Below are 26184 nucleotides of genomic sequence, written 5' to 3' on the forward strand. Positions count from 1 at the left end.
GCCCCGTGTGCAGGCACATGGCTGCAGGAGGCAGGGGCTTGGGGCTGGTGGGTGCCAAAGACAAGGCCAAGGATCAGTGAGGTCCCAATTAATCGATCCCATCATGTGGGCTGCAGTGGGTTCCACAGAGGAGGGAGGTGACTGCTGGGGCCAGGGCACACAGGGCATCCGGGTGGGGGGGTGGACCTCTACGGGAGGACCCAGGATGCCTGGCGCCTGGGGGTATCCGAGAGCAGATCGCCAAAAGCGGCCTCCGGGAAAGAGGGCATGGGGACAGAGAGAGAGACACAGGTGCCTACAGTCCTTGGAATCCGTCTTTATCGGGGCGATCATCCTTCGCCTTCGCAGGTCTGGGGTGTTCACGGGCCGCCCAGAGCCCCTTACGTGGGCCAGCCCCTGCCGTGGGCACCAGGACGATACCTTGCCGACCTGGACCCTCCTTGGGCCTGGCCGGTGTCCCCACGCCGCACTGCCCACTCTCTTGGTCCTCTGGGGCCAAGGGCCCCACTGGGTGGGGTCAGGGCTCCTGGCTTCGGGGCGAGGTGGAGCCGTCGGTATCCTGCCCTGAGACGGAGGCGGGGGCACCCGCGCTGCGCAGCTCCCGGGCCAGCTTCTCAGCCAGCTTGCGGAAGGGTGGCCGGCGGGCGGGCTCTGCCTCCCAGCAGCTGCTCATAAGGACGTGCACGGGGCCTGGACAGCCCTCAGGGGGCTCCATGCGATACCCCTTCTCCACGGCTTCCGACACCTCCTTCAGTGACTGTGGACAGCAGGCGTGGGCAGGGGTCAGGGCCACAGCCTCTGGACCTGCCCGGAACCCAGTGCCTCCCTGGGGCCCCCTGCTCACCATTTTAGGGTACGGAGCCCGTCCATATGAGAAGACCTCCCAGAGCAGCACCCCAAAACTCCAGACATCCGACTTGCTGGTGAACTTCTGTGGGGCCCGAGACAGGGGTGAGGAGGGACCCCTCAGGGTTTCTGCTCCAGCCTCTGCTTCCTCCAGGAAGCCCTCCTGGGTTGACCCTCACTCTCCGGTCTCCTAATTGATTCCTCCCCCAACGCCGCCCACAATCGAGTCTAGCTCAGCCTTCATGCATGAAGGAAGCCTGGTCATTCTTCACCTCAGTCCTGAGCCCATGCCTTTTTCAGAGATGGAGAAACTGAGGCCCAGAGGGAAGCTAAAAGGAACAATTACGGGCCAAGAGCTTCCTGGGGAGGCGGAGCCATTGCCCTTGGAGTTTCTGAGAGGCCAAGTGACATAGCCAGGGTCATACAGCAGAGCTGGGGGGACCCCAAAGCCCCAGGGGTGTGTGAAGGAGGGCTCACCCCATGTTTGAGAGCCTCGGGCGCCGTCCACTTGACGGGCAGCCGGCTCGAGTCCAGCCCTTTCCGCTCTGCTTTGGCCAGGCCAAAGTCGCTGACCTTGGCCACCAGGTCCTCGGAGACCAGGATGTTGCGGGCGGCCAGGTCGCGGTGCACCAGCTTCTTGCTCTCCAGGTACTCCATGCCCTCGGCCACGTGCCTGGGGGGAGCAGGGGGCAGTGGGGGCTCAGGTGCCAGGACGCCTGCATTCACGGCTCAGAAAGCTCTGGGTGCCTGGGCCACAAGCTCAGAAAGCCTCCCTGCCCCGTGCCTCAGTTTCCCCTTGATGGATCTTGGAATCTGCCCCCGGACGACCCCCACGCCCCGGCACCCTGAGAGCCCCACTTACAGGGAAAACTGCAGGAGCTGAGCGGTGTTCACGAGGGCTCGGCCCCGGGTCCGCAGAAAGTTCACCAGGTTGCCCTGTTGGGGGTGGGAGACAGCCGTGGGGGATGTTAGGGCTGCTCTGCCATGTGGGACCCTCTCCCCGCCTGAGCCCTGCCCCACCTTGCTCACGTGCTCCATGACAATGTACAGCCCCTGGTGCAGGATCACACCCAGGAGACGCACCAGGTTCTTGTGTTGCATCTTCCTGGGGGCGGTGGGGTGGGCGTGAGGGCGGGGCTGGGACCCCCCCATCCCAGGGTCCCCAGCCCCCACCCCGGGACTCACGTCATGACGGCCGTCTCATCCAGGAAGGCCTGGGCCGTCACGTCGCACTTGATATTCTTCACGGCCACCTTTTGCCCCAGGTACTCACCCTGCAGGACGGCTTGGGGGTGGGGGCGGGGAACGGGGTGAGATCAGGACCCCCAACAAACAGCGACAGAGAGACAAACGGACAGGCCCGCTCACACCGGTGCCCATGTAACACTCACACAGCTGTGGGTCTCCAGACCTTTTTTTTTTTTTTTTGAGACGGAGTCTCGCTCTGTTGCCCAGGCTGGAGTGCAGTGGCCAGATCTCAGCTCACTGCAAGCTCCGCCTCCCGGGTTCCCGCCATTCTCCTGCCTCAGCCTCCCGAGTAGCTGGGACCACAGGCACCGCCACCTCGCCTGGCTAATTTTTTGTGTTTTTAGTAGAGACGGGGTTTCACCGTGTTAGCCAGGATGGTCTCGATCTCCTGACCTTGTGATCCGCCCGTCTCGGCCTCCCAAAGTGCTGGGATTACAGGCTTGAGCCACCGCGCCCGGCCAAGGTCCCCAGACCTTGAAACGCAGCCCCCACGCTCCCCATCCCCCCCACCCTCACAAGCTCCAGACCCAAGATCAAAGAGAACCGTCTGGTCTTGGCACGGTGGCTCACGCCTGTATTCCCAGCACTCTGGAAGGCTGAGGCAGGCAGATCACCTGAGGTCAGGAGTTCAAGACCAGGCTGACTAACATGGAGAAACCCCGTCTCTACTAAAAATACAAAACTAGCCGGACGTGGTGGCACATGCCTGTAGTCCCAGCTACTCGGGAGGCTGAGGCAGGAGAATCGCTTGAACCCTGGAGGCGGAGGTTGCAGTGAGCCAAGATCGCGCCATTGCACTACAGCCCGGGCAACAGAGCGAAATTCCATCTCAAGAAAAACCAGAAAAAAACAAAACAAAACAAAAAAACCAAAAACAAAAACAAAGAGAGAACCATCTAAGCCAGGGGTCTGTGAACCTCCACCCCCCAGGGGCCAAATCTACCCTGTCAATTCTTTTTGCAAGACCTTTGAGCTCAAAATGTTTTTTGCATTTTTATTTTTAAAATATTGATACAGGGTCTCACTCTCTCACCCAGGTGAAGTGCAGTGGCATGATCACAGCTCAGTGTAGGTTCAAATTCCTGGGCTCAAGGGATCCTCCCATCCCAGCCTCCTGAATAGCTGGGACTACAGGCATGCTCCACTGTGCCTGGTTTTTTTTTTTTTTGTACAGATGGGGGTCTTGCTATGTTGCCCAGGCTGGACTTGAACTCCTGAGCTCAAGGGATCCTTCTGCCTCGACCTCCCAAAGTGCTGGGATTTCAGGCATGAGACACCACGCCTGGCTGGTTTTTGGGTTTTTTGTTTTTTTTTTTTGAGATGGAGTCTCGCTCTGTCGCCCAGGCTGGAGTGCAGTGGCGCTATCTCGGCTCACTGCAAGCTCTGCCTCCCGGGTTCACGCCATTCTCCTGCCTCAGCCTCCCGAGTAGCTGGGACTACAGGCACCCACCACCACGCCCAGCTAATTTTTTTGTATTTTTTTTTAGTAGAGACGGGGTTTCACCATGTTAGCCGGGATGGTCTTGATTTCCTGACCTTGTGATCCACCTGCCTCGGCCTCCCAAAGTGCTGGGATTACAGGCGTGAGCCACGGCGCCCGTCTGGTTTTTGCATTTTTAAATGGTTGTAAAAACAGATCAAAAGATGAGTACTGTTTCAGGACATGTGAGCATTATACAAAATTCAAATTTCTGGCCCATAGTTTTCATGGCCATGCCCATATGTTTACATATTGTCTGTGGTTGCTTTCACTCCACAAGGGCAGGATTCAGCAGCTGTGACAGCAGCTTCCTGACACACGAAGCAAAAAATATTATTACAGAGAGTCTGCTGACCCCTGATCTAAACCCCAGAGTCTTCCAGAATAATAATTTCAGGGAATGGTGTTCCAAACATTCCAAACAGAGGGACTGACCATACAAGACCCTGGCAGTGTGAAGTCACTAACATTGACTGCTTGAGTTCATTGACCCCTCATGACAGCTGCCATTACCCCGTGTTCCAGAGGGGGAAACTGAGGCTCAGAGGATTTGCGTGTCTTCAGTTGCACAACTAGTAGGTCGTTAAGTATGGGTTTGAATTCAGCTCTGTGACTGCAAAGCCTCAATACGCACCTCCCACCTTCCTTCAGCACCCCCAACCCGGTCCGCCACTCACCTCCAAATTCTCCCTCTCCGATCTGCGCTCCCAATGTCAAATGCTGCAGGTTCAGTAACCAGCCCGCTGTGGAGTGAAGACCCAGTCAGAGGGGTAATGGGCCCCCCAAACCCTCCCATTGGGGGTTCTACTTGGTGAGAGACTAGGTGAAGTCTCTCACGGTGCTGCAGCTGTGGATACACATTTGAATGGCTGCTGCACCTGGCAATGCCCCTAGGACGTATCAGAGACACCCCACTCCTGGTACCAATTACTGTTGTTGCAACAGAACTATCTCAGGTTGACCTGAGCAAAAACGGGCTTACAGGAGGGATAGTGGTGTGAATGGTCAAAGCTGGGGGCCTGCCTGGCTGAGACCCTCAGATTCCACATTTGCCTTCCAGGAACTCCCTGTCAGGCTTAGGGGGCAGTGCCAGGAAACACTTCAGGTCTCAGAGATAAGAGCTGCCCTTTTCTCTTTGGCTCTCTTGTCCCTCCAAATACCTGCTGGGCTCTTCCCTACACAGTTCTTTACCTCTGACCACTCAGAAACACACACAGAGCAAAAAAAAAACAAAACAAAACAAAAAAAAACATGGAGACCCATAAAGGTTCCAGAATATTCCAGGGCTCTGGCCTCCCTGACCCTTCTCCCAAGCACTCCTGTGTTGTCCCCTCCACTGTCCTCTGGTGGGTTCTGCAGGCGTTCTCCTCTCCCTCCAGAAAGTGACCCCTCCAAATGCCATGGTCTTAAGGGATCACTGGTCAGGGTGATGCTAGTGTCCACCTGGGTGCCATCCCTGATGGATACAGATTTCCCTAGGAGAGGCGTACTTTCGAGGAGACAGACATGGGGTGGGAAGAGGCATTTGCTTTTGACCTTAAACACTGAGGATTTCACTACTCAGGGGCTGGAAAAGCATTTCAGGTGAAGGGAACAGAATAAACAATGGCTCAGAGGCATGAAGGAAACGATGATCACAGTTGACCTGGGAGGGGTGGATGCGTGGAGGAAGGGCTTTGCAGATGAGGCTGGAAAGGTGGCTCAGGCCATGCGGGCAGGTTCTGGAAGGTAGTGGAGCTGCCGGGCCTCTCTCCCTGGAGGCACGATTTCATGACAGAAAGATAACCTTGAGGCCCCACTCAAGGCCTGGGCTGGAAGGGGGACTCGCCCTCTGGGAAGAAGGCAATCTGATGGGAGGGCCTGAGGCTGGACTGTGGGGACGGGAGGGGAGCAGATTCACCAGGTGTTGGTAACCTGGCCAAGGAGGGAATGCTGGAGGGTGGGGTGGGTGGAGGTTCAGGGCCAGGTTTCTGGCTCAGATGGTGGATGATGGCGAAGCTGGGGGACCTATCAAAAAAAGGACTGATCTGTGTCTGTGGGTACCCCCAAGGCAGCCCACGTCTTCTATCCCATAGTTGGGCATGGCGACAGGCTTGGGTGATCTGGCCTCAGAGGCGCGGGGGCCCCAGGGCCTTTCCTCCCGGGCTGGGCTAATGCGGTCAGGGAAGGGGGTCTGCCCTCCTGGGCGTCCCCTACCCCTGGCCAGCTCCTCCTCGGCAGACTTGGTCCCGTGTTTCCGCTTTGGTCTCACCAGCTTGGTGCAGATAGCGCCCTTGTCCTTGCTGTAATGCTGCAGGATGTGGGGACAGCCATGAGCCCAGCCCCAGGGCGGGGAACCCCGGCATCCTGTCCCCTTCCTGGGTGGCCTCTGGGGAGGGTGGGTGGGACCGGGGAGGAGGAGAAAGGCTGGTTTCCATAGGAATGGGAAAGGAAGCAAGCCAAAAGGAGGGGGAGTCCTCTGGATTGGTATCAACTTGGGGGGGTCCTGGGGGTCCCCAGAGGAGTCACCCTAGTCCCTGGAGGTAGAACCAGACTGACTCAGACCACCTGTAGGATGGGCGGTCCATAGGGATCAACCCCTGCCCATTTCTGCATTAAGGAGAATCCTACTGTGAGGTCCTCCTGTCTGCCTATCTGAGATGGGATGGGGGCCTGGGGGGCCCCAGGGACTACCCCTTCATCTCCACATTGGGGAAGCACAGAGCTCAGGGGGGTCCCGGGCGATAAGCACAGAGGTAGGGATGGTGCCTGCCCAGCTGCTGGGGAAGGGATAGAAGTCAGGTGACCGGCCCCTCCATCTCTACATAGGGGAGTCTCCAGGGCTGCAGGGACGGGGTGGGGCCTCTGGATGGCAGCACCTCCACCATGTCCATGAGGTTGCAGAAGAACACGGCCTCATCGATGGTGAGGTGGCCGTCGCGGTGCAGCACGCGGTAGTGAATGACGTCACGGCCAAAGCTCACGCACAGGACGTAGTCGCCAGGATGGCGCGCGGACTCCCGCACCAGGAACAGCCCATCCTCAGGTGGCTGCAGCTGCTGGACAGCCTCCTGACCCGAGATCTTCCCGTGGAACCACCTGGGGCCACAAAAGGGGTGGGTTGGACCAGGCTGTGGGGGGTGATCACCTACTGCCCCCCACTCCAGGCCCCTGTCCCGCCCACTCACGGCATGAGGCTGAGCTTGGGGTCTGTGGAGAGGGCCTCCCGCTCCCGCAGCGCCCCAGCTGCCAGCAGCCCCTCCTGCCCGCTGGTGTGGTGCTTGACGCGGTACCAGCTCTTGTTCTGCCAGGGAGGAAGCACAAGGTTGATGTGGGGGGTGTGAGGGTGGTCCTGGTGGAGCCCCCAGCCCCCACGCACCCACACCCTGGCCGCCTCTCACCTCGCAGGCCTCCAGGATGGTGACCACGTCGCCCTTGCGGAAGGCCAGCTCCCCTGGCTTGGGGCGGGTGTGCTCGCATTTGGTGATGCACTGGGTACCCGGGGCCCAGCGCCTCTGCAGAGAGGGCCAGGAGAGGGGCGAAGGGAGGACATCACGGAGATGTGGGGAGCAGAGGCATGGGAGGGGAAAGAGGACAGGAGGGAGAAAGACATGGAGATTGGAGAAGAGCAGAGAGGCAGAGAAAACAGATGCAGACATCGGGGAAGGAGCGAAACGGGGTGAACAGCGCTCAAAGAGAGAAATCGTAAAGTCACAAAGAGAGGACAGGGACAGAAGGTCAGGAAGCCAAGATGACTGAGAAAGGCCAGGCAGAGCCCAGCAGAAGCGGGTAGAGGGCAGAGAGTACAGCCGTCCAGGAAGGGGGCTGAGGGTGTGGCTGGAGTTGAAGAAGGACCCGGGGGATAGAGGAACCAGGCTAGACACACTCACCGTTGGCATCCTGGCTGAGACAGGCGGGGGGTGCCAGGCTCGGAGGAAGCGGGGGCTCACCTGGGGAGGGGGCAGAGTCCAGGTGGGAGTTGGGCTGGGACCCAGGGTCCAGTTCCCACCACTTCCAGCCCAGGCCAGGTGGGGGCAATGGCCAGGTAGGGGCAATGACCAGGCAGGCAGAGAGCCCCCAAGAGGCATCCTGGGTGGGACCCAGAGCTGGCTCCCCAAGTCCCTTTGGGGAAGTGATCTTTACCCGGGGAAGTTCTTTAGCAGAATCACAGCCATGAAATGCCCGCCAGGAAAGCAGGGAGCCTCGCCCCGCCATCGCCCCCAGAGGGAAACTGAGGCAGGGGAGAGGAGCACTGAGCAAGTGGCCACAGTCGGGGACGCTGGGAATGGCCTGCCACAGTCCGGGCGGCTGGCACGGGAGGTAGGGAGCTGGGTGCCACTGGACCGAGCCTGGTTCTTCCTCTTTTCTGGTAAGTAGGCAGGGGCAGGGTGGGGAAATAGGGATGAGTCAAGGTCATTCCCAAAATTCTCTGACCGTGGGGTGGACTGGGGGCAGGGGTGGGTCCAGTAGCCCTGCTGGGCTCCTCCGGCCACCCGCTGAGCCTCTCTGATCCCCCCAAACCCAGGACAGACACACAAAGTCGCTCACTGCTGCAGGGGTGGGGGACCCTCCCTGCCTCCCCCATCTCCAGGACCGCTGGTGGCTGGGAAGTGGGCGGTGCTGGGGGGTGAGTCTCAGCCCCTCCAATATGCACCTCCCCTGAAATCCTCCAGTCCCACGTGTACTCACACGCATACGGATGCATGTACACGCACAGAAACACACGGGGCTCGGACACAGGTGCGCGCAGACAAGCAAATGACCACGTCCACCTGGAAACAGGTGTGCGCACACGTCCCCGCGCGTCCGCGCGCATAAGCGCTCCACACCTGGGAACGTGCGCACCTGTCCCCCGCCCCCGGCACACACACAGCCGCCCCACACTGAAACACCTGGGCGCCAGCACCGGGCCACTCGGGCACGCAGGGCGCTACGCAGGGCCGCGCACACGCTTCTCGGCCACACGCGCACAGCCCTCCACGTGGACGCGCGGGTACACACGCCCGGGGCTCGTAGCCGCGCACACTCGCACCCAGGAAACCCCCGCCGCCACCACGCCGGGTCCGATCTTCTCTGAGCACCCTCCGCCCCAGCCGCGCAACCGCCGCGCGCCCGGGTCGCGCACACTCGCGCGCACACCGGCCCTTCCTGCGCACGTCCCGGACCCACCCCCGCCCAGAGCCCTCGGGGTTTCCCCCACCCCGGCCTCGGGGTCTCTCCACCTCTCCCCGCCGAGGTGCTCACCTGCTTAGGGGGCGCCCCCGGGCCGCGCCCCGCGCCCGCCCCCAGGAGGGCCTCCGCGAGCCGGCTGCGCACACCGAGGCGGTCCCGGCTGCACAACTTGGAGCGAGTTGCTCCGTTTCCTCATTTTGGGGGCGAAGGAGGGTCGGGGAGTGGGGGGAAGCGGGAGGCGCCGCGGCCTGGGAGGCCCCCGCGGGTCCTAGCGCCGGCCGCACTGCAGTCTGCTCCGCGCGCCGCCGCCGCCGCCGGCCCCTCCCCGCCCCGCCCCCGCGGCCCCCGGCGCCTCCCGCGCTCCCCGGGCGGGGTCCCGGGGCGCGCGCGGGCGCCACGCCTGGCCTTGACCCGGCCCTGTCGGGCGTGCACCCCCCACACACCCTGGGAAGCGGGGTTCTTGGAGCGTGGAATGGGTGCCGCCAGCGCGCGTGGCGGGGGCCGGGGGTGAGGGAGAGTGAGCTGCCCGTCCGGGGAGGTAAGCAAGGCGCCAAGCCCGGACACCCAGAGGATCCTTCGTACTCTGCAATTCCAACTCCCTCAGTGCCGCCCATTTTAGCACCCACCGTCTCAAGGGCTATTGGTGGTTGTCAAAAAGCCTTCAAAAATGTCACTCACTATCTATATCCTTATCATAATCATCAACATTAAGGGAAAATTGGGGTAACAGAATCATCGGGAACTGTAATCATCCGGATGCAAATTTCTTAGAGCTGCCCTCCTCGGAGGGTAAAAGGGGGGCCTGAGAGTTGGGGGGACCTGGCTCTGCCCAGAGGTAGGCGCTACCGCTTTTCCAGCAGGGATTTCCTCCCCCATAGGGAGGGTGGGGGCCCCACCCACTTTCACCTCACAGAACAGTTTGATCTCACTTGGTCTTGGTGGACAGGACCCTGGGCCCCACCGATGGCTTTGTGGTTGGGGTGACCAAACCGCCCAATCCGCTTTCACCCAATGCAGGCCTTTATTTTTATTTTTTATTTATTATTATTATTATTATTTTTTTTTTTTTTTTTTTTTTGAGACGGAGTCTCGCTCTGTCGCCCAGGCTGGAATGCAGTGGCGGGATCTCAGCTCACTGCAAGCTCCGCCTCCCGGGTTTACGCCATTCTCCTGCCTCAGCCTCCTGTGTAGCTGGGACTACAGGCGCCCGCCACCTTGCCCGGCTAGTTTTTTGTATTTTTTAGTAGAGACAGGGTTTCACCGGGTTAGCCAGGATGGTCTCGATCTGCTGACCTCGTGATCCGCCCGTCTCGGCCTCCCAAAGTGCTGGGATTACAGGCTTGAGCCACCGCGCCCGGCCTATTTATTATTATTATTATTATTTTTTGAGACGGAGTCTTGCTCTGTCGCCCAGGCTGGAGTGCAGTGGCCGGATCTCAGCTCACTGCAAGCTCTGCCTTCCGGGTATACGCCATTCTCCTGCCTCAGCCTCCCGAGTAGCTGGGACTACAGGCGCCCGCCACCGCGCCGGGCTAGATTTTTGTATTTTTTTTTTTAGTAGAGACGGGGTTTCATCGTGTTAGCCAGGATGGTCTCGATCTCCTGGCCTCGTGATCCACCCGTCTCGGCCTCCCAAAGTGCTGGGATTACAGGCTTGAGCCACCGCGCCCAGCCATATTATATATTATTATATTATATTATATTATAATGTTATGTTATGTTATGTTATGTTATGTTATGTTATATTATATTATATTATATTATATTATATTATATTTCCCAGGCCATCCAGGATGCTCTCTCATCTCACTAGCATCAATTTAATCCCAGCTGCAGGCTGGGCCCAGTGGCTCACGCCTGCAATCCCAGCACTTTGGGAGGCCTAGGTGGGCAGATCACCTGAGGTCAGGAGTTCTAGACCAGCCTGGCCCACATGATGAAACCCCGTCTCTATTAAAACTACAAAAATTAGCCGGGCATGGTGGCACACACCTGCAATCCCAGCACTTTGGGAGGCTGAGGTGGGTGGATCACAAGGTCAAGAGTTCAAGACCGGCCTGGCCAAGATGGTGAAACCCTGTCCACTAAAAATGCAAAAATTAGTCTGGTGTGGTGGTGGGCGCCTGTAATCCCAGCTACTTGGGAGGCCGAAGCAGAGAATTGCTTGAACCTGGGAGGTGAAGGTTGCCATGAGCCGAGATTGCACTACTGCACCCCAGCCTGGGCAACAGAGTGAGACTCTGTCTCAAAAAAAAAAAAAAAAATAGAGGTGGGATCTGGCTATGTTGCCCAGGCTGGTCTCAAACTCCTGCACTCAAATGATCCTCCAACCCGGGCCTCCCAAAGTGCTGGGATTCCAGGTGTGAGCCACCACGCGATCTCAGCTCATTGCAACCTCTGCCTCCTGGGTTCAAGCAATTCTCCTGTCTCAGCCTCCTGAGTAGCTGGGATTACAGGCACGTGCCACCACACGCAGCTAATTTTTGTACTTTTAGTAGAAATGGGGTTTCACCTGGTCAGGCTGGTCTCAAACTCCTGACCTCAGGTGATCCACCCACCTCAGCCTCCCAGAGCGCTGGGATTATAGGCGTGAGCCATGGCGCCTGGCTTACCGGCCTCAACTTTCTTTCATGGGGTTGTAATTTACTATTAGAAGATCTTTGGGGAGGATGCCCCCGTGTCTATGGTTTTAGCAGCACCCACAGCTTCATGGATCTGGCTGTGGGACAGTCTAGGGTGTGGCTCCCCAAAAGGCTGGGGACGCTGCAGCTGTCCTGTCACGGTCACTGCGGGCCCACCATATATGGCAAACCACCATCACTAGAAGTGTCAAAATACCTGCAGCGGAAAACCCAGCCACCTAATGTGCTTCTCACCAGAAGCTGCTGCTGACCACAGGTGCTCCGCCGAGGTCTGCCTTCTCTTCGTTCGCGAGGGAAATGTCCCTGCATGGGAGGGACATTTAAGACGCTCTAGCACCCCATGGAGACTTTCTCCTCTTCCTCTCTCTGCAAATCAATGATATTTAGTGTTAGTCCTCCCAAGGAACCCCAGGGCTCCTGGCAGGAGGCCTCACCCCAGAAGAAATAATAAGAGGAACCAAAAGGGTCTTGAGCCCAGAGAAGGGCGGACTTAAGGAGCTGGTGTTGGGTTTCCAAATCGTCAAGGGCTGGCCTGGGGTTCAGGGAGCTCCTCCAACTGAGTGGGGACATAGACACTGAGCTGTGCCTGACTCTCAGGGATAGATTTGAGCCTGCGGTTTATCTGAATCAGAGCCACAGAAGGGGTAACTTCAGGAGGGGGTGAGCTCTCTGTCCTGGGAGGCATCCAATAATTGGCCACTTTGCTTTTTTTTTTTTTTTGAGACGGAGACTTGCTCTGTTACCTGGGCTGCAGTGCAGTGGCGCTATCTCGGCTCACTGCAACCTTCAGCTCCCAGGTTTAAGCGATTCTCCTTCCTCAGCCTCCTGAGTAGCTGGGATTACAGGTGTGCACCACCATGCCCGGCTAACTTTTGTATTTTTATTTTTATTTTTATTTTTTTTGAGATGGAGTCTCACTCCCGTCACGCAGGCTGGAGTGCAGTGGCGCGATCTCGGCTCGCTGCAACTTCCGTCTCCCGGGTTGGAGTGATTCTCCTTCCTCATCCTCCTGAGTAGCTGGGATTACAGGTGCCCGCCACCACGCCCAGCTAATTTTTGTATTTTTAGTAGAGTCGGGGTTTCACCATGTTGGCCAGGCTGGTCTGGAACTCCTGACCTCAGGTGATCTACCTGCCTCGGTCTCCCAAAGTGCTGGGATTACAGGTGTGAGCCACTGTGCCTGGTGCAAATAATTGGCCACTTTGAATCACAAAGACTCTAGGTCTCTTTCAGGCCTCAGAGGTGGCCGCACCTGTTTCTAATGCCTCCTGCCGAGGAGCTGGGGGACTCACCCCTCCCTTATGCCAGCCTGAGTGGGTAGACTGGACTCCCAGATTCCCCCAGTCCTGAACTCCCCACCCTCCACCTCTCATCCTTGGTGACCCCCTGTCAACTTGATTTCAGAAGTTCTCAGATCTGCAGATCACCCTCCTGTTGCAGGCTGGTGACAGAGCAGTCCCCTTTCTGGTGTCCTGGCTGCCTCCAGATCTTCACCTTTCCCTGCATAGCTAAGGGATGGAAATGTGATGGTGGCCCTCCCTCACTCTAAATCCTTCCATGGCTCCCCACTGCCTGCAGGCGAGAGCCTAAAATGCTCAGCCTGGCATCCAGGGCTCTTCATGTTTGGCCTCCAACTGATCTCCCAGGTCCCATTTTTTCTTCTCCTCTCACCAGGGAACTAATATTTTAGTGAGTCCGAACTGCAGGAGTTTCCATGCCTTTGTGCTGGCTGTTACCTCTCCCCTGGAATGCCCTTCCCCCGGTGTCCAGCTGGCCTCTCCAAGCTCACCCTCCCATGTGCAACTCACGTGGCAGCATTTGGGGAAAGCCTTCCTCGAGGACATCCCGACACTTCCTAGAGCAAGGTCCCCCTGAAAGGGCCCCTTGCTAGAGGCACTAGTTCTCTTGTCTCACTGTGTGGTGGGTGCGAGCCTGGCCGTCTCTCTTTGGTCTTGTCTCACTGTGTGATGTGTGTCAACCCGGCCGTCTCTCCTTGGTCTTGGTGACTGAGCCCATTAGCTTGCCCGAGAAAGAGGCCAGACTGGAGGAAACACAGCCAAGAAACAGGGAGAGACACTGAATCCCAAGGGAAGGACTGGTTCCATATCCTTGGAACAAGCGATGCCTGGAATTCACGTGACACCTAGTTTTAGCAGCCAGTGTTTCTTTTTTGATTTCTTCCCCAGGGGGTTCCTGCCACTTACAAACAAAGGGATTCTTAATACTCAAAATAGTACCAGAAGTGGGGAGTTGACATTAACAGACTAATGTGGAATTGCTGAGTCAAATTAGATTGCCCTGATCCCAGCTGGGAAGAGGGATGCCTTGAGCTTCTCTTTCCATAAGTCCATAAATCCGTCTTCCATTCCCTGAGTCAGGCGGCAGTAGGCTTCTGTCCTTTGCAGTGGAACAGCCCAGTGGACACAGTAATCTCTCCACCTCCTCCCCTTCTTCTTCTTCTTTTTTTTGAAACAGAGTCTTGCTCTGTTGCCCATACTGGAGTCCAGTGGCACGATCTCGGCTCACTGCAACCTCTGCCTCCCGGGATCAAGTGATTCTCCTGCCTCAGCCTCCCAAGTAGCTGAGATTACAGGTCCCCGCCACCACGCCTGGCTAATTTTTGTATTTTTAGTAGAGACAGGGTTTCACCATGTTGGCCAGGCTGGTCTTGAACTCCTGACCTCAAGTGATCTGCCCGCCTCGGCCTCGCAAAGTACTGGGATTACAGGCGTGAACCACCACGCCCGGCCTCCACCTCCTCCCCTTCTTGACTGCTTTTCTATTTCTTTCCTATCCCAATCTCACCATTCTTCATATCCCACTCTCCTCCCATAGATCCCCCTCTGGGTGTCATAATCTGCCTAACCCACTACTCTCCAAATTCCTAGAGATCACTGGGACCAGCCTTCTCATTTTAGAAGTGGAACAGCTGAGGCCGGGCATAGTGGCTCACACCTGTAATCCCAGCACTTTGGGAGGCCAAGGCAGGCAGATCACCTGAGGTCAGGAGTTCAAGACCTGCCTGGCCAACGTGGCAAAACCCTGTCTCTACTAAAAATACAAAAATTAGCTGGGAGTGGTGACGGGTGCCTGTAATCCCAAGTACTCGGGAGGCTGAAGTAGGAGAATCGCTTGAATCTGGGAGGTGGAGATTGCAGTGAGCTGAGATCGTACCACTACACTCCAGTCTGGCAACAGAGTGAGACTCCATCTTAAAAAAAAAAAAAAAAAAAATGTGGAAAGTAGAACAGCTGAGACCCAGAGAGGCGAGACTACCTGTCCTTAGTCACACAGCTGGCCGGGGGCTAAAACTCAGGCCTGTAGACTCCCCCAATTGGATTGCAAACTTCTCTAAGGCACGGCACCATTCTTATTCTTCTCTACAAATACTGTTGGAAATCGTAGTAGGCAATGAACATAGTAGGTGATGAGTCACATGACAGGCACTTTACATAATTTATCAATCAGGGCTGGGATTGGCTGCCTGGGATGGAGAACTCCAAATGCTAGAGGCTTGAAATGGATAGAAATGCATCATGACTGAGGCAGGCAATGCTGGACAGTGTCAGGGACCCGGGCTCCTGCGTCTTGTTCAGCCTTTTTCAGCACATGAATTTCCAACTCTTTTTTTTTTTTTTTCGAGACGGAGTCTTGCTCTGTCACCCAGGCTAGAGTGTAGTGACACGATCTTGGCTCACTGCAACCTCCACCTCCTGGGTTCAAGCAATCCTCCTACCTCAGCCTCCCGAGTAGGTGGGATTATAGGCACCTGCCAGCCACCACGCCTGGCTACTTTTTGTATTTTTAGTAGAGATGGGGTTTCACCATGTTGGCCAGGCTGGTCTCGAACTCCTGACCTCAGGTGATCCACCCGCCTTGGTCTCCCAAATTGCTGGGATTACAGGCATGAGCCACCATGTGCAGCCTCACAACTGAGCTTTCTGAACCTGGAGGACAGGCCGGGGTGGGGGGGGGCAACTGCAGCCGGACGTGGGGACACCCGAGCCACTGTGGCCTCCGTGGAAGTCGTCCCTTGCCTAGCCAGTCCTTGACTGGAGTCTGCAGTTAGATCACACTGCCCCAATTAGCATGCCTTTAAATTTAGCTTTCTCCCCCCAGCCAGGGGACTCCGGGATTCAGAGGAGGAACGCTGGCTCTTTCGAGGAAAAACGCTGCATCACTCATTCTGCAACTGCAGTCGCTGTCTGCCAGGCCATTCTCGATTCCTTGAGCGAAGGGCCTCTCGGCGCGAGCTGCTTTGGGTGCCTTTGCTGGAAAACCCTTGCCCCGTCTTCCTCGTCCTTAAGATGCAGCCCGGCAGGTTGTTTTCCAGCCATGTTTGCAGGTTTCATCCGTGGAGACTGGATCTGCGTCACATCCGGCCTTAAAAGCTTCCCGGCCAGGTGCTGTGGCTCATGCCTGTAATCCCAGCACCCTGGGAGGCCGAGGCAGGTGGATCATCTGAGGTCAGGAGTTTGAGACCTGTCTGACCAACATGGTGAAACCCCGTCTCTACTAAAAAAACACAAAAATTAGGCCGGGTGCGGTGGCTCACACCTGTAATCCCAGCACTGTGGGAGGCCGAGGCGGGCGGATCACAAGGTCAGGAGACCGAGACCATCCTGGCTAACACGGTGAAACCCCGTCTCTACTACAGATACAAAATATTAGCCGGGCGTGGTGGCGGGCGCCTGTAGTCCCAGCTACTCAGGAGGCTGAGGCAGGAGAATGGCATGAACCGGGGAGGCAGAGCTTGCAGTGAGCTGAGATCACTCCACTGCACTCCAGCGTGGGTGACAGAGCTCTGTCTCAAAAAATAAAAAATAAAATAAAATAAATAATAGATAAATAAAGTTTAAAAAGAAAACAAAAACTCGGCCAGGCGCGGTGGCTCACACCTGTAATCCCAACACTTCAGGAGGCCGAGGCGGGCGGATCACGAGGTCAGGAGATCGAGACCATCTGGCTAACATGGTGAAACCTCATCTCTACTAAAAATACAAAAAAATTGCCAGGCGTGGTGGCAGGTGCCTGTAGTCCCAGATACTTGGGAGGCTGAGGAAGGAGAATGGTGTGAAGGGAGGCGGAGCTTGCAATGAGTGGAGATCACGCCACTGCACTCCAGCCTAGGTGACAGAGTGAAGACTCCATCTCAAAAACAAAACAAAACAAAAATACAAAAATTAGCTGGGTGTGGTGGCGCATGCCTGTAATCCCAGCTACTTGGGAAGCTAAGGCAGGAGAATCACTTGAGCCCAGGAGGCAGAGGTTGCAGTGAGCTGAGATCAGGCCACTGAACTCCAACCTGGACAATAGAGTGAGACTCTCAAAAAAAGCTTCCTATGGCTCCCACTAAACTCAGCATGCCTCCTAGCACTTCATTACCTGTGCAGTCCAGTGGCTGTCACCTCTCTGCTCCCAGCTTCTCCCTTGTCTCCCAAAAGCTCAGGCATGGGGCAGCCACAGGACCTTTGCACATGCTCTTCCCATCTCCTAGTACTATGTCCTTCCCCCAGCTCTTCTCAAGTCCAACTACTTCTCTGCACTTTCAGCTTCTCTGAGAGACCCTCCCTGGCCACCCCATAGTGGCCACCCTTAGTCACTCTCTATTGTCAAAGCTGGAATCCCCACCTGTTATCCTGTCTCGCTTTTTATTGTCAATCTCCCTCTGTCCTTGCTTCCCACGACAGACTATATGTTCCTAGTGAGGGTAACAACCAGCCCTGGCACCAGCAACCATTTAGGTCTGGAGCCTGGCACGTAAAAGACCCTTACAGAACAAATAAACAGAAGCAGATAAGAGGGTAAAGTCTGAGGAAGGAGGCCCGGCATGAAGGCTCACGCCTGCAATCCCAGCACTTTGGGAGGCTGAGGTGGGAGGATTATTTGAGCCCTAGAGGTGGAGACCAGCCTGGCTTATATAGTGAGACCCTGTCTCTACAAAAAGTAAAATAAATTAACTGGGTGTGGTGGTGCATGCCTGTAGTCCCAGCCACTTGGGAGACTGAGGCAGGAGGATCACTTGAGCCTGGGAGGTGAAGGCTGCAGTGAGCTATGAGTATGCCATTGCACTCCAGTCTGGGCAGCAGAGCAAGACCCTGTTTCAAGAAAAGAAAAGAGGAGGGGAGGGGAGGGGAGAGGGGAGGGAGGGGAGAGGGGAGGGGAAGGGAGGGGAGGGAAGGGGAGGGGAGGGGAGGGGAGGAGAGGAGAGGAGATCAAGTAAGGAGAATGGGAGATACACATTATTCCGGAAGACAAGCCATGTCTACTCAAGAGCAGCTCCTAAATCTCTCCTCCAGGATCCCTCTTCATCCTCCCATGACCTCATCCTCTAACTCAGGGCCCAGCAAACTGTCTCTGTCCTGCTGGCCTCTGTCCCAACTGCTCAGCTCTGCTACTGCAGGGATGCCATAGATAACATGGAAGCCAAAGACCATGGCTGATTCCAATAAAACTTTATTTATGGACATGGAAATTTGACTTTTATATTGCTTTTTCCTTTCCTTTCTTTCCTTTCTTTCTTTCCTTTCTTTCTCCCTTCCCTTCTCCCTTCCCTTCTCCCTTCCCTTCCCTTCCCTTCCCTTTCTTTGACAGAGTCTCTCTCTATTACCCAGGCTGGAGCACATTAACGTGATCTCGGCTCACTGCAACTTCTGCCTCCTGAGTTCAAGCGATTCTCATGTCTCAACCTCCCAAGTAGCTGGGACTACAGGCATGTGCCACCACACCCGGCTAATTTTTGTGTTTTAGTAGAGACAGGTTTCCTCATGTTGGCCAGGCTGGTCTCGAACTCCTGACCTCAGATGATCTGCCCATCTTGGCCTCCCAAAGTGCTGGGATTACAGACATGAGCCACCATGCCCGGCCTCATATTACTTTTCATATGTCGTATAATATTATGATTCCGTTTTCCTTCAACTATTTACAAATGTAAAAAAACAATTTTAGCTGGAGGAGTTGTGCGGATACAGAGAGCAGGTTGGACTTGGCCCTCAGACTGTAGTTTGCTCTCACAGTCTTTATTTTCTTATAAGTAGGTGCTTTTTTTTTTTTTTTTTTTTTTTGAGATGGAGTCTTGCTCTGTCACACAGGCTGGAGTGCAGTGGCGCGATCTTGGCTCACTGCAAGCTCCGCCTCCCGGGTTCACGCCATTCTCCTGCCTCAGCCTCCCGAGTAGCTGGGACTACAGGTGCCCGCCACCGCGCCTGGCTAATTTTTTGTATTTTTAGTAGAGACGGGGTTCACCGTGGTCTCGATCTCCTGACCTTGTGATCTGCCCGCCTTGGCCTCCCAAAGTGCTGGGATTACAGGCATGAGCCACCGCGCCCGGCCCTGGTGCTTTTATTTTATTTATTTATTTTATTTATTTATTTTTTTTTTTTGAGACGGAGTCTCGCTCTGTCGCCCAGGCTGGAGTGCAGTGGCCGGATCTCAGCTCACTGCAAGCTCCGCCTCCCGGGTTCACGCCATTCTCCTGTCTGAGCCTCCTGAGTAGCTGGGACTACAGGCGCCCACCACCTTGCCCGGCTAGTTTTTTGTATTTTTTAGTAGAGACGGGGTTTCACCGTGTTAGCCAGGATGGTCTCGATCTCCTGACCTAGTGATCCGCCCGTCTCGGCCTCCCAAAGTGCTGGGATTACAGGCTTGAGCCACCGCGCCCGGCCAATTTTTAATGGAGTCTCCCTGTGTCGCCCAGGCTGGAGTGCATAGGCGTGATCTTGGCTCACTGCATCCTCTGCCTCCCGGGTTCAAGCTATTCTCCTGCCTCAGCCTCTTGAGTAGCTGGGATTACAGGCACGTGCCATCACACCCGGCTAATTTTTGTATTTTTAGTAGAGACGAGGTTTCACCATGTTGGCCAGGCTGGTCTTGAACTCCTGACCTCAAGTGATCTGCTCGTCTTGGCCTCCCAAAGTGCTGAGATTACACGTGTGAGCCACTGGCTGTATTTTTCAATCTGTTAAATTAAACCTGCTGATACTCATGGCCTGTAATAAGCTCTCAAGAAGTTTTTTAAAAAATAAAACTCTACCGCTTCTCGGCCTTTTGCCTAAGATCAAGTGTAAAAATAAAACCCAAAATATATAAATAAAGCTCCTCAACTCAGCGATGAGTCCCTCAAGGGTAAGTATATTCTTGTTGGTATGAATAGCAGCTGAGATTTACAGGGTGTTTTACTGTGTGCTGAAGACAAAGCAATATAATGTGCCTCTCCTCAGGGGTTGCTGTTGCTGTTTTCAAGCATTTACCTCCATATTTCAAAATAATGTGTTTTACACATCCCTTGATTTATCAGTTGGATGTTGTCCATTGACTTCCTATTCCTGAAGGTCAAAATTTAGCTCTCTTAGGCATTCTGCGCCCCCAATAGTTAAATCACAATTTTTGCTTAAATGAAAATTCAGTGCTTATACTATATATTAATATAAATATTATTGACAGTGGAGCAATGTATCCTAAGAACGTTATTTTCTGGGACCTGCTTTTTTATTTCCCTGGAGTTAGTCATCGCCTTGGTTTTATGTGTCTGTGACACTTTCTTTCCCCTAGCCTCTCCACCAGAACTGGCGTCTCCACTCAGGACTGGTTGCTCCTACTGCCCAGCTGTGATCCTGGCCCCTCTCTTCTTCAGCACAAGGGGATTCTTGGGATGTAGCTCCTGTTTCTTGGGCGTGGGTCTTCCTGTTTCTTGGTTTGGTCCCTTGTTTTAGGAATGGGCACCCCCTAGGGTTTCCAGAGAAAGTGTTTTCCTCCTACTCTCCTGGGTAATTAGTGGTTTGGCTGACAGTATTGTGGGTGGATAATTTTCTTTTGCCCCATGTTTTCCAGCTTCTAGTCTTGGGCAGCTGAATAATCAGAAGTTGTCCTGTTTCCTCATCCTTTGCCTGTCCCATGGCTATTCTCTCTCTCTCTCTGGAAGCTTGTAGAATCTTCTTGTTCCCTACATCCTGCACTTTCACAGTGGTGGGTTTGGTGTGGGTCTATTTTCAACTATTGTGCTGAGTACTTTGTGGGCTTTTCATGTGTTCTCTTCCTGGGAAACTTTCTTGAATGATATCATTGGTGATTTCTTCCACTTTGGTTTCTCTGGTGTCTTTGTGGAACACGTTTTTGTCATAGGGTGGACTTCTTGGATTGATCTTCTCATTTTCTTGCCTACCTTCCTCCCATCCTCCGACTTTCTACTTTTTCTTCCAACCCTTCTATTGACATTTTAATTTTGACTATTACTTTTTTTTTTTTTTTTTGAGACAGGGTCTCACTCTGTTGCTCAGGCTGGAGTGCAGTGGTGCAATCACAGCCCACTGTAGCCTTGACCTACAGGGCTCAAGCGATCCTCCTGCCTCAGCCTCCCAAGTAGCTGGGACTACATGTGCCTGCCACCATGCTGGCTAATATTTTTTATTTTTAGTTTCACTGTGTTTCCCAGGCTGGTCTCAGACTCCTGAACTCAAGCGATCTGCCTGCCTTAACCTCCCAGAGTGTTGGGATTACAGGCATGTACCACCATACCCAGTGACCTTCAGAGTTTTCATTTCCAAGAGCTCTTTGTGGTCCTTTTATCATTCCTCTTGGAAAGACAAACTTGGCCGGGTGTGGTGGCTCATGGAGATCAGGAGTTGGAGACCAGCCTGGGCAACATGGTGAGACACCCTCCCCGCATCTCCAGATAATATGTAAATAAATAAAATAATTTCTCAGCCAGGTGCGGTGTCTCACGCCTGTAATCCCAGCACTTTAGGAGGCTGAGGCTGGTGGATCACCAGAGGTCAGGAGTTCAAGACCAGGCTGGCCAAAATGGTGAAACCCCATATCTACGAAATATACAAAAATTAGCCAGGTGTGGTGGTACACACCTGTAATCCCAGCTACTCGGGAGGCTAAGGCAGGAGAATCACTTGAACTTGGGAGGTGGAGGTTGCAGTGAGCCACGATCACATCACGGCACTCCAGCCTGGGCGACAGAGGGAGACTCCATCTCAAAAATAAAAATAATAATAAATAAATAAATAAATAAATAAATACAGGCAAACTTATACTTGTTTCCTGGCTGTTATATCCTCTATGATCTCTCTGAGGATAAGATGCATACAGGTTTTGTTTTTTTCTGTTCTGTGTTTTTTTTTTTTTTTTGGAGACGGAGTCTCGCTCTGTCGCCCAGGCTGGAGTGCAGTGGCCGGATCTCAGCTCACTGCAAGCTCCGCCTCCCGGGTTTACGCCATTCTCCCGCCTCAGCCTCCCAAGTAGCTGGGACTACAGGCGCCTGCTACCGCGCCCGACTAGTTTTTTGTATTTTTAGTAGAGATGGGGTTTCACCGTGTTAGCCACGGTGGTCTTGATCTCCTGACCTCGTGATCCGCCCGTCTCGGCCTCCCAAAGTGCTGGGATTACAGGCTTGAGCCACCGCGCCCGGCCTCTGTTCTGTGTTTTAATCAGGAACATAAGGATTTTTCTAGAACTGTTTTATTCTACCCTCTTTGTCTCTCCTTCAAGTTACTTTTCTTTTCTCTTTGTGGGTTTTGGTCTCTCTGTTGACTAACAATTATGACAGAGTGCTACAGAGCTCACGGAAGCCTCCTCACCACGGGGCAGCTTCACTGTGGGGTGGTTGGCGGGTTGGGTGTGGTCACTGGGCGGGAATCCCAAAACATTAGCAGCATCTGGAAGGCTTTTCTCATAGCCTGGCATCCAGCGTTCTAGAAGCCACAAGAGGGTACGCATCTGGGGTCACTATTTTATGTGTGACTTTAATGGCCTAGGTTTTTTGTTTGTTTTTGTTTTTGTTTTTGTTTTTTTGCAATGGCACGGTGTTGGTTCACTGCAATCTCTGCTTCCCAGGTTCAAGTGATTTTCCTGCCTCAGCCTCTCAAGTGGCTGGGATTACAGGCATGTGCCACCAAGCCCGGCTAAGGTTTTTTTTTTTGGTGGAGATGGAATTTCACCATGTTGGTCAGGCTGGTCTTGAACTCCTGACCTCAGGTGATGCCCCTGCCTCAGCCTCCCAAAGTGCTGGGATTACAGGCGTGAGCCACCGTGCCCGGCCTGGTTTTTTTTAAAGACAGGGTCTCACTCTGTCGTGCAGGATGGAGTGCAGTGGCGTGATCATAGCTCACTGCAGCCTCGACCTCCAGGGCTCAAGTGATCCTCCTGCCTCAGCCTCTCAAGCAGCTGGGACTACAGGCATGGATCGTCATATCTGGCTATTTTTTGTTTTTTTTTTTTTTTAGAGATGGTGTCTTGCTGTGTTGCCCAGGCTGGTCTCAAACTCCTGGGCTCAAGTGATCCTCCTGCCTCAGTCTCCTGAAGTGCTGGGATTACAGGCATGAGCCACTGCACTTGGTATTAATGGCCCATTTGCAGAGCCCCTCCCTCATCCCTGCCCTCCATGGAGCCTGGGTCCCTGTGCCTGAACCTTTCTGTGCAGCAAGCATTTTAAAATGCATTTTCTTACTGAATTCTCACAGCTCCCTGCACGGTTGGTGCTACCAGTTTGTCCCCAGTTTTATGGAAGCTTAAGACGGTAACATGAGCTGTCCCCACGCTCCAAAGCTGATAAGTTAAAGGACCACGCTGTGACTAAAGCCCGGAGCCCAGAGTCCCCCTCACTGCGTGAAGTGACGGCTTCTGGCTCAGCCTTGGCTTCCCCAAGGAAGGCGATGAGTGTTTGTTGATTGTCTACGGAATAAATGTCAACATCCTCAACGGCAGAAATGGAGAAACCACATGAATGGTGGCCCAGCACACATCACAGGCGTTCAACACACATACGGAATGAGCAGCTGAAAGAACAGGAGTTGAGGCCGGGCGCGGCGGCTCATGCCTGTAATCTCAGCACTTCGGGAGGCTGAGGCAGGCAGATCACCTGGGGTCAGGAGTTCGAGAGCAGCCTGGGCAACACAGTGAAACCCCGTCTCTACTAAAATACAAAAAAATTAGCTGGGCGTGGTGGGAGACGCCTGTGTTCCCAGCTACTTGAGAGGCTGAGACAGGAGAATCACTGGAACCCAGGAGGCGGAGGTTGCAGTGAGCCGAGATCATACCATTGCACTTGAGCCTGGGTGACAGAGCGAGACCTTGTCTCAAAGAAAAATAAAATGTGTCTTGTAAGGTCATGAGAAGAATTAAGTTAGATCGTAAGCACACAGTAAACAGGTGATGAATCAATGTCGTTATGATACCCAGTGAAGAAAAGCAGGAAGCAAGATGGTATAAATGATCCACCCATAAACAACCAGGCATTCAAGAATAGAAAGCGGGATGTCTGGGCGCGGTGGCTCAGGCCTGTAATCCCAGCATTTTGGGAGGCCGACGCGGGTGAATCGCCTGAGGTCAGGAGTTTGAGACCAGCCTGACCAATGTGGTGAAACCCCATCTCTACTAAAAATGCAAAAATTAGCCGGGCGTGGTTGCACACGTCTGTAATCCCAGCTACTCGGGAGACTGAGTCCAGGAGACTCACCTGAACCCGGGAGGCAGAGGTTGTGGTGAGCCGAGATTGCACCATTGCACTCCAGCCTGGGCAACAGGAGCAAAACTCCGTCTCCAGGAAAAAAAAAAAAAAAAAAAAGAAAAGCAGAAGGGAAATGGAGTGTTCACAGTGGCTGATTGTTTTGTGATGGTTTTGTTTTCCTTCTTCCATTTTTCTGGATTGTCCAAGTTTTTCATAATGGGAAAAACCCAATTCACAGTAAAAACATTTATGTGGAAAAAATACATGTAACATTAAATTTGCCATCATCATTTTTTATTTTATTATTTTTATTTATTTTTTTGAGACGGAGTTTTGCTCTCTCATCCAGGCTGGAGTGCAGTGGCACAATCTCGGCTCACTGCAACCTTGGTCTCTGGGTTCAAGCGATTCTCCTGCCTCAGCCTCCCGAGTAGCTGGGATTATAGGCGTGCGCCACCACACCCAGCTAATTTTTGTATTTTTAGTAGAGACGGGGTTTCAAACTCCTGACCTCAGGTGATCCGCCCGCCTCAGCCTCTCAAAGTGCTGCGATGACAGGCGTAAGCCATCGCACCTGGCTGATGCTACCTAATGCATTTCATGTGCAAAACTTGGGAGGGACCATTTTCCACCCAGGGTGGCTTCTCCACCTTAATTAAGACCTTAAGTGGGTCTTAATCCGATCACCCGAAACATCTTCTCTGTCCCAGAAGCTAACCCAGGGAGGCATCCCGGGACAAGACCAATCTTTTCCCAAACGCCCCCTGAGCCTGGCCAGGGAGATGCTGCCTGCAAGGCTGATTGTGACTGGGCCGGGGGACTCAGGGCATCTTAGCGGCCGCCTCTCCGTCCTGTCCTGTCCCTGACCTTGCAGATGCAGGTGACAGCCTGCCCTTCCGTTTTTGTCTTTCCAGCCCCGCCTGCCGGATTGGGTTCCAGCCCTGCCCACACGCCCGGTATCATCCCGCCCACACTCACCGATGTCGCCTAGCAACCCGGCTCGCCGCCAGCATCCGCAGCCCAGGTCCCCGCGCTCCAGTGCTCTGGCGGGGAGGGAGGGAGGGGTTGCCTCTCCAGCCCCCTGCAGCCCGGTGTCTTCCCGCCACCCGCCGGCCTGCTCCGGGGACCGCGGCCCAGTGGGACGAGGGCTGGGCAGGACGGGTCAGGAGCGACTGCTTTTCAGGCCCGTGGGCTCCGTAGCCCAGACGGTCCCTCCATCTGCACCCAATCCTTTTGCTAACCAACTGCTTGATTTTGCTGTCGCGCCGCCTAAACTTGGTTTTTTGGAGTTGCTAGGAGGGCCGACTTAACTCTTTGTCAGCGGGGCTGGTTTTCAACCACCTGGTGGTGGGAATCCTGTTTGGCTTCCCGGGGAGCCGGGGATGGGAACGGGAACCGTGGGTGGGAGGCTTCCGAGAGCCGCCTCTCCCAGAGCGTAAGGGAGGAAGCAGGCTGCCGGTAAGGCCTGGGGTTCACAGCAGGGGACGAGGTGCCTCCCACCAGGGGCTACTGTGACCGCCAGGCCTGCCAGGGCGTGCCCCTTCCCCTGTCCCTTCCCTCTGTCCCCGCAGCCTTAGCTGTAGTCTCTCTCCGGTAATGAGATGGAGACAAATTTGAGACAGAGTCTCACTGTGTTGCCCAGGCTGGAGTGCAGCGGTGCGATCTCAGCTCACCACAACTTCTGCCTCCCGGGTTCAAGCGATTCTCCTGCCTCAGCTTCCAAGTAACTGGAATTACAGGCGCCCACCACCATGCCCAGCTAATTTTTGATATTTTTAGTAGAGACAGGGTTTCACCATGTTGGCCAGGCTGGTCTCAAACTCCTGACCTCAAGTGATCCTCCCGCCTCGGCCTCCCAAAGTGCTGGGATTACAGGCACAAGCCACTGCTCCTGGCCGACAAATGGTGTTCTGTTAACCACCAGAAAGAGACACGTCTTTTGGTGTCAGAGCGTGGCTCTAAGCACTGAGGTTGACTCAGTTGCTAGTGTCCACCTGGCCTGCCCGAGATCTGGGAATACAATGACGATCCAAGATCTGGGAATACAATGACGATCCAATTGGTGGTAACAGGCTTCCTGACAGGCAGAGAATTCACATTCTAAAGGGGAAGACACATACCAAATCGTTTCAAAGATGCATGGTTTAAATTCAAGGAACAGGCCAGGCGCGGTGGCTCACGCCTATAATCCCAGCACTTTGGGAGGCTGAGGCAGGCAGATCACCTGAGGTCAGGAGTTTGAGACCAGTCTGGCCAACATAGTGAAACCCTGTCTCTACTAAAAATACAAAAAATTAGCTGGGCGTGGTGATGCAGGCCTGTAGTCCCAGCTACTCGGGAGGCTGAGGTGGGAGGATTGCTGGAAC

The 26184-nt window shown here is 54.6% G+C and overlaps 1 protein-coding gene across 4 annotated transcripts; it reads right to left on the bottom strand.

Annotated features, from left to right (window-relative positions):
- Positions 1-296: 296 nt before the first annotated feature.
- LOC105485422 (megakaryocyte-associated tyrosine kinase) lies at positions 297-25065 on the bottom strand. 4 transcript variants are annotated; one of them, XM_024793894.2, is made up of 14 exons: positions 24797-25065; positions 11602-11733; positions 7444-7503; positions 6955-7068; positions 6742-6857; positions 6433-6652; positions 5771-5864; positions 4252-4317; positions 2032-2131; positions 1867-1951; positions 1709-1782; positions 1324-1519; positions 845-931; positions 297-757 (listed from the first exon to the last, which is right to left on the bottom strand). In XM_024793894.2, exons 2-14 carry the CDS (start codon positions 11674-11676, stop codon positions 518-520), a joined length of 1527 nt encoding a protein of 508 aa, XP_024649662.2. In that variant the 5' UTR covers positions 11677-11733; positions 24797-25065; the 3' UTR covers positions 297-517. The 4 variants fall into 4 exon arrangements, with proteins under 4 accessions (XP_024649662.2, XP_011746080.1, XP_011746087.1 ...); XM_011747778.3 differs by lacking the exons at positions 11602-11733; positions 24797-25065 and adding exons at positions 7697-7919; positions 8798-9011; XM_011747785.3 differs by lacking the exons at positions 11602-11733; positions 24797-25065 and adding exons at positions 7697-7919; positions 8243-8325.
- Between the last annotated feature and the right edge of the window lie 1119 nt (positions 25066-26184).

The sequence above is a fragment of the Macaca nemestrina genome, chromosome 20 (assembly GCF_043159975.1).
Source record: "Macaca nemestrina isolate mMacNem1 chromosome 20, mMacNem.hap1, whole genome shotgun sequence".
NCBI classification, from domain to species: Eukaryota; Metazoa; Chordata; class Mammalia; order Primates; family Cercopithecidae; genus Macaca; species Macaca nemestrina.

Excerpts from the sequence above, each read along its gene's own strand:
- LOC105485422 (XM_024793894.2), bottom strand. The coding sequence starts at position 11,676 with ATGCAGGGACATTTCCCTCGCGAACGAAGAGAAGGCAGACCTCGGCGG. Across the intron at positions 5,865-6,432 it reads ACCTCATGGACATGGTGGAG|CATTACAGCAAGGACAAGGG; the intron begins GTGCTGCCATCC and ends CACATCCTGCAG. Across the intron at positions 758-844 it reads GGGCTCCGTACCCTAAAATG|TCACTGAAGGAGGTGTCGGA; the intron begins GTGAGCAGGGGG and ends TGCTGTCCACAG.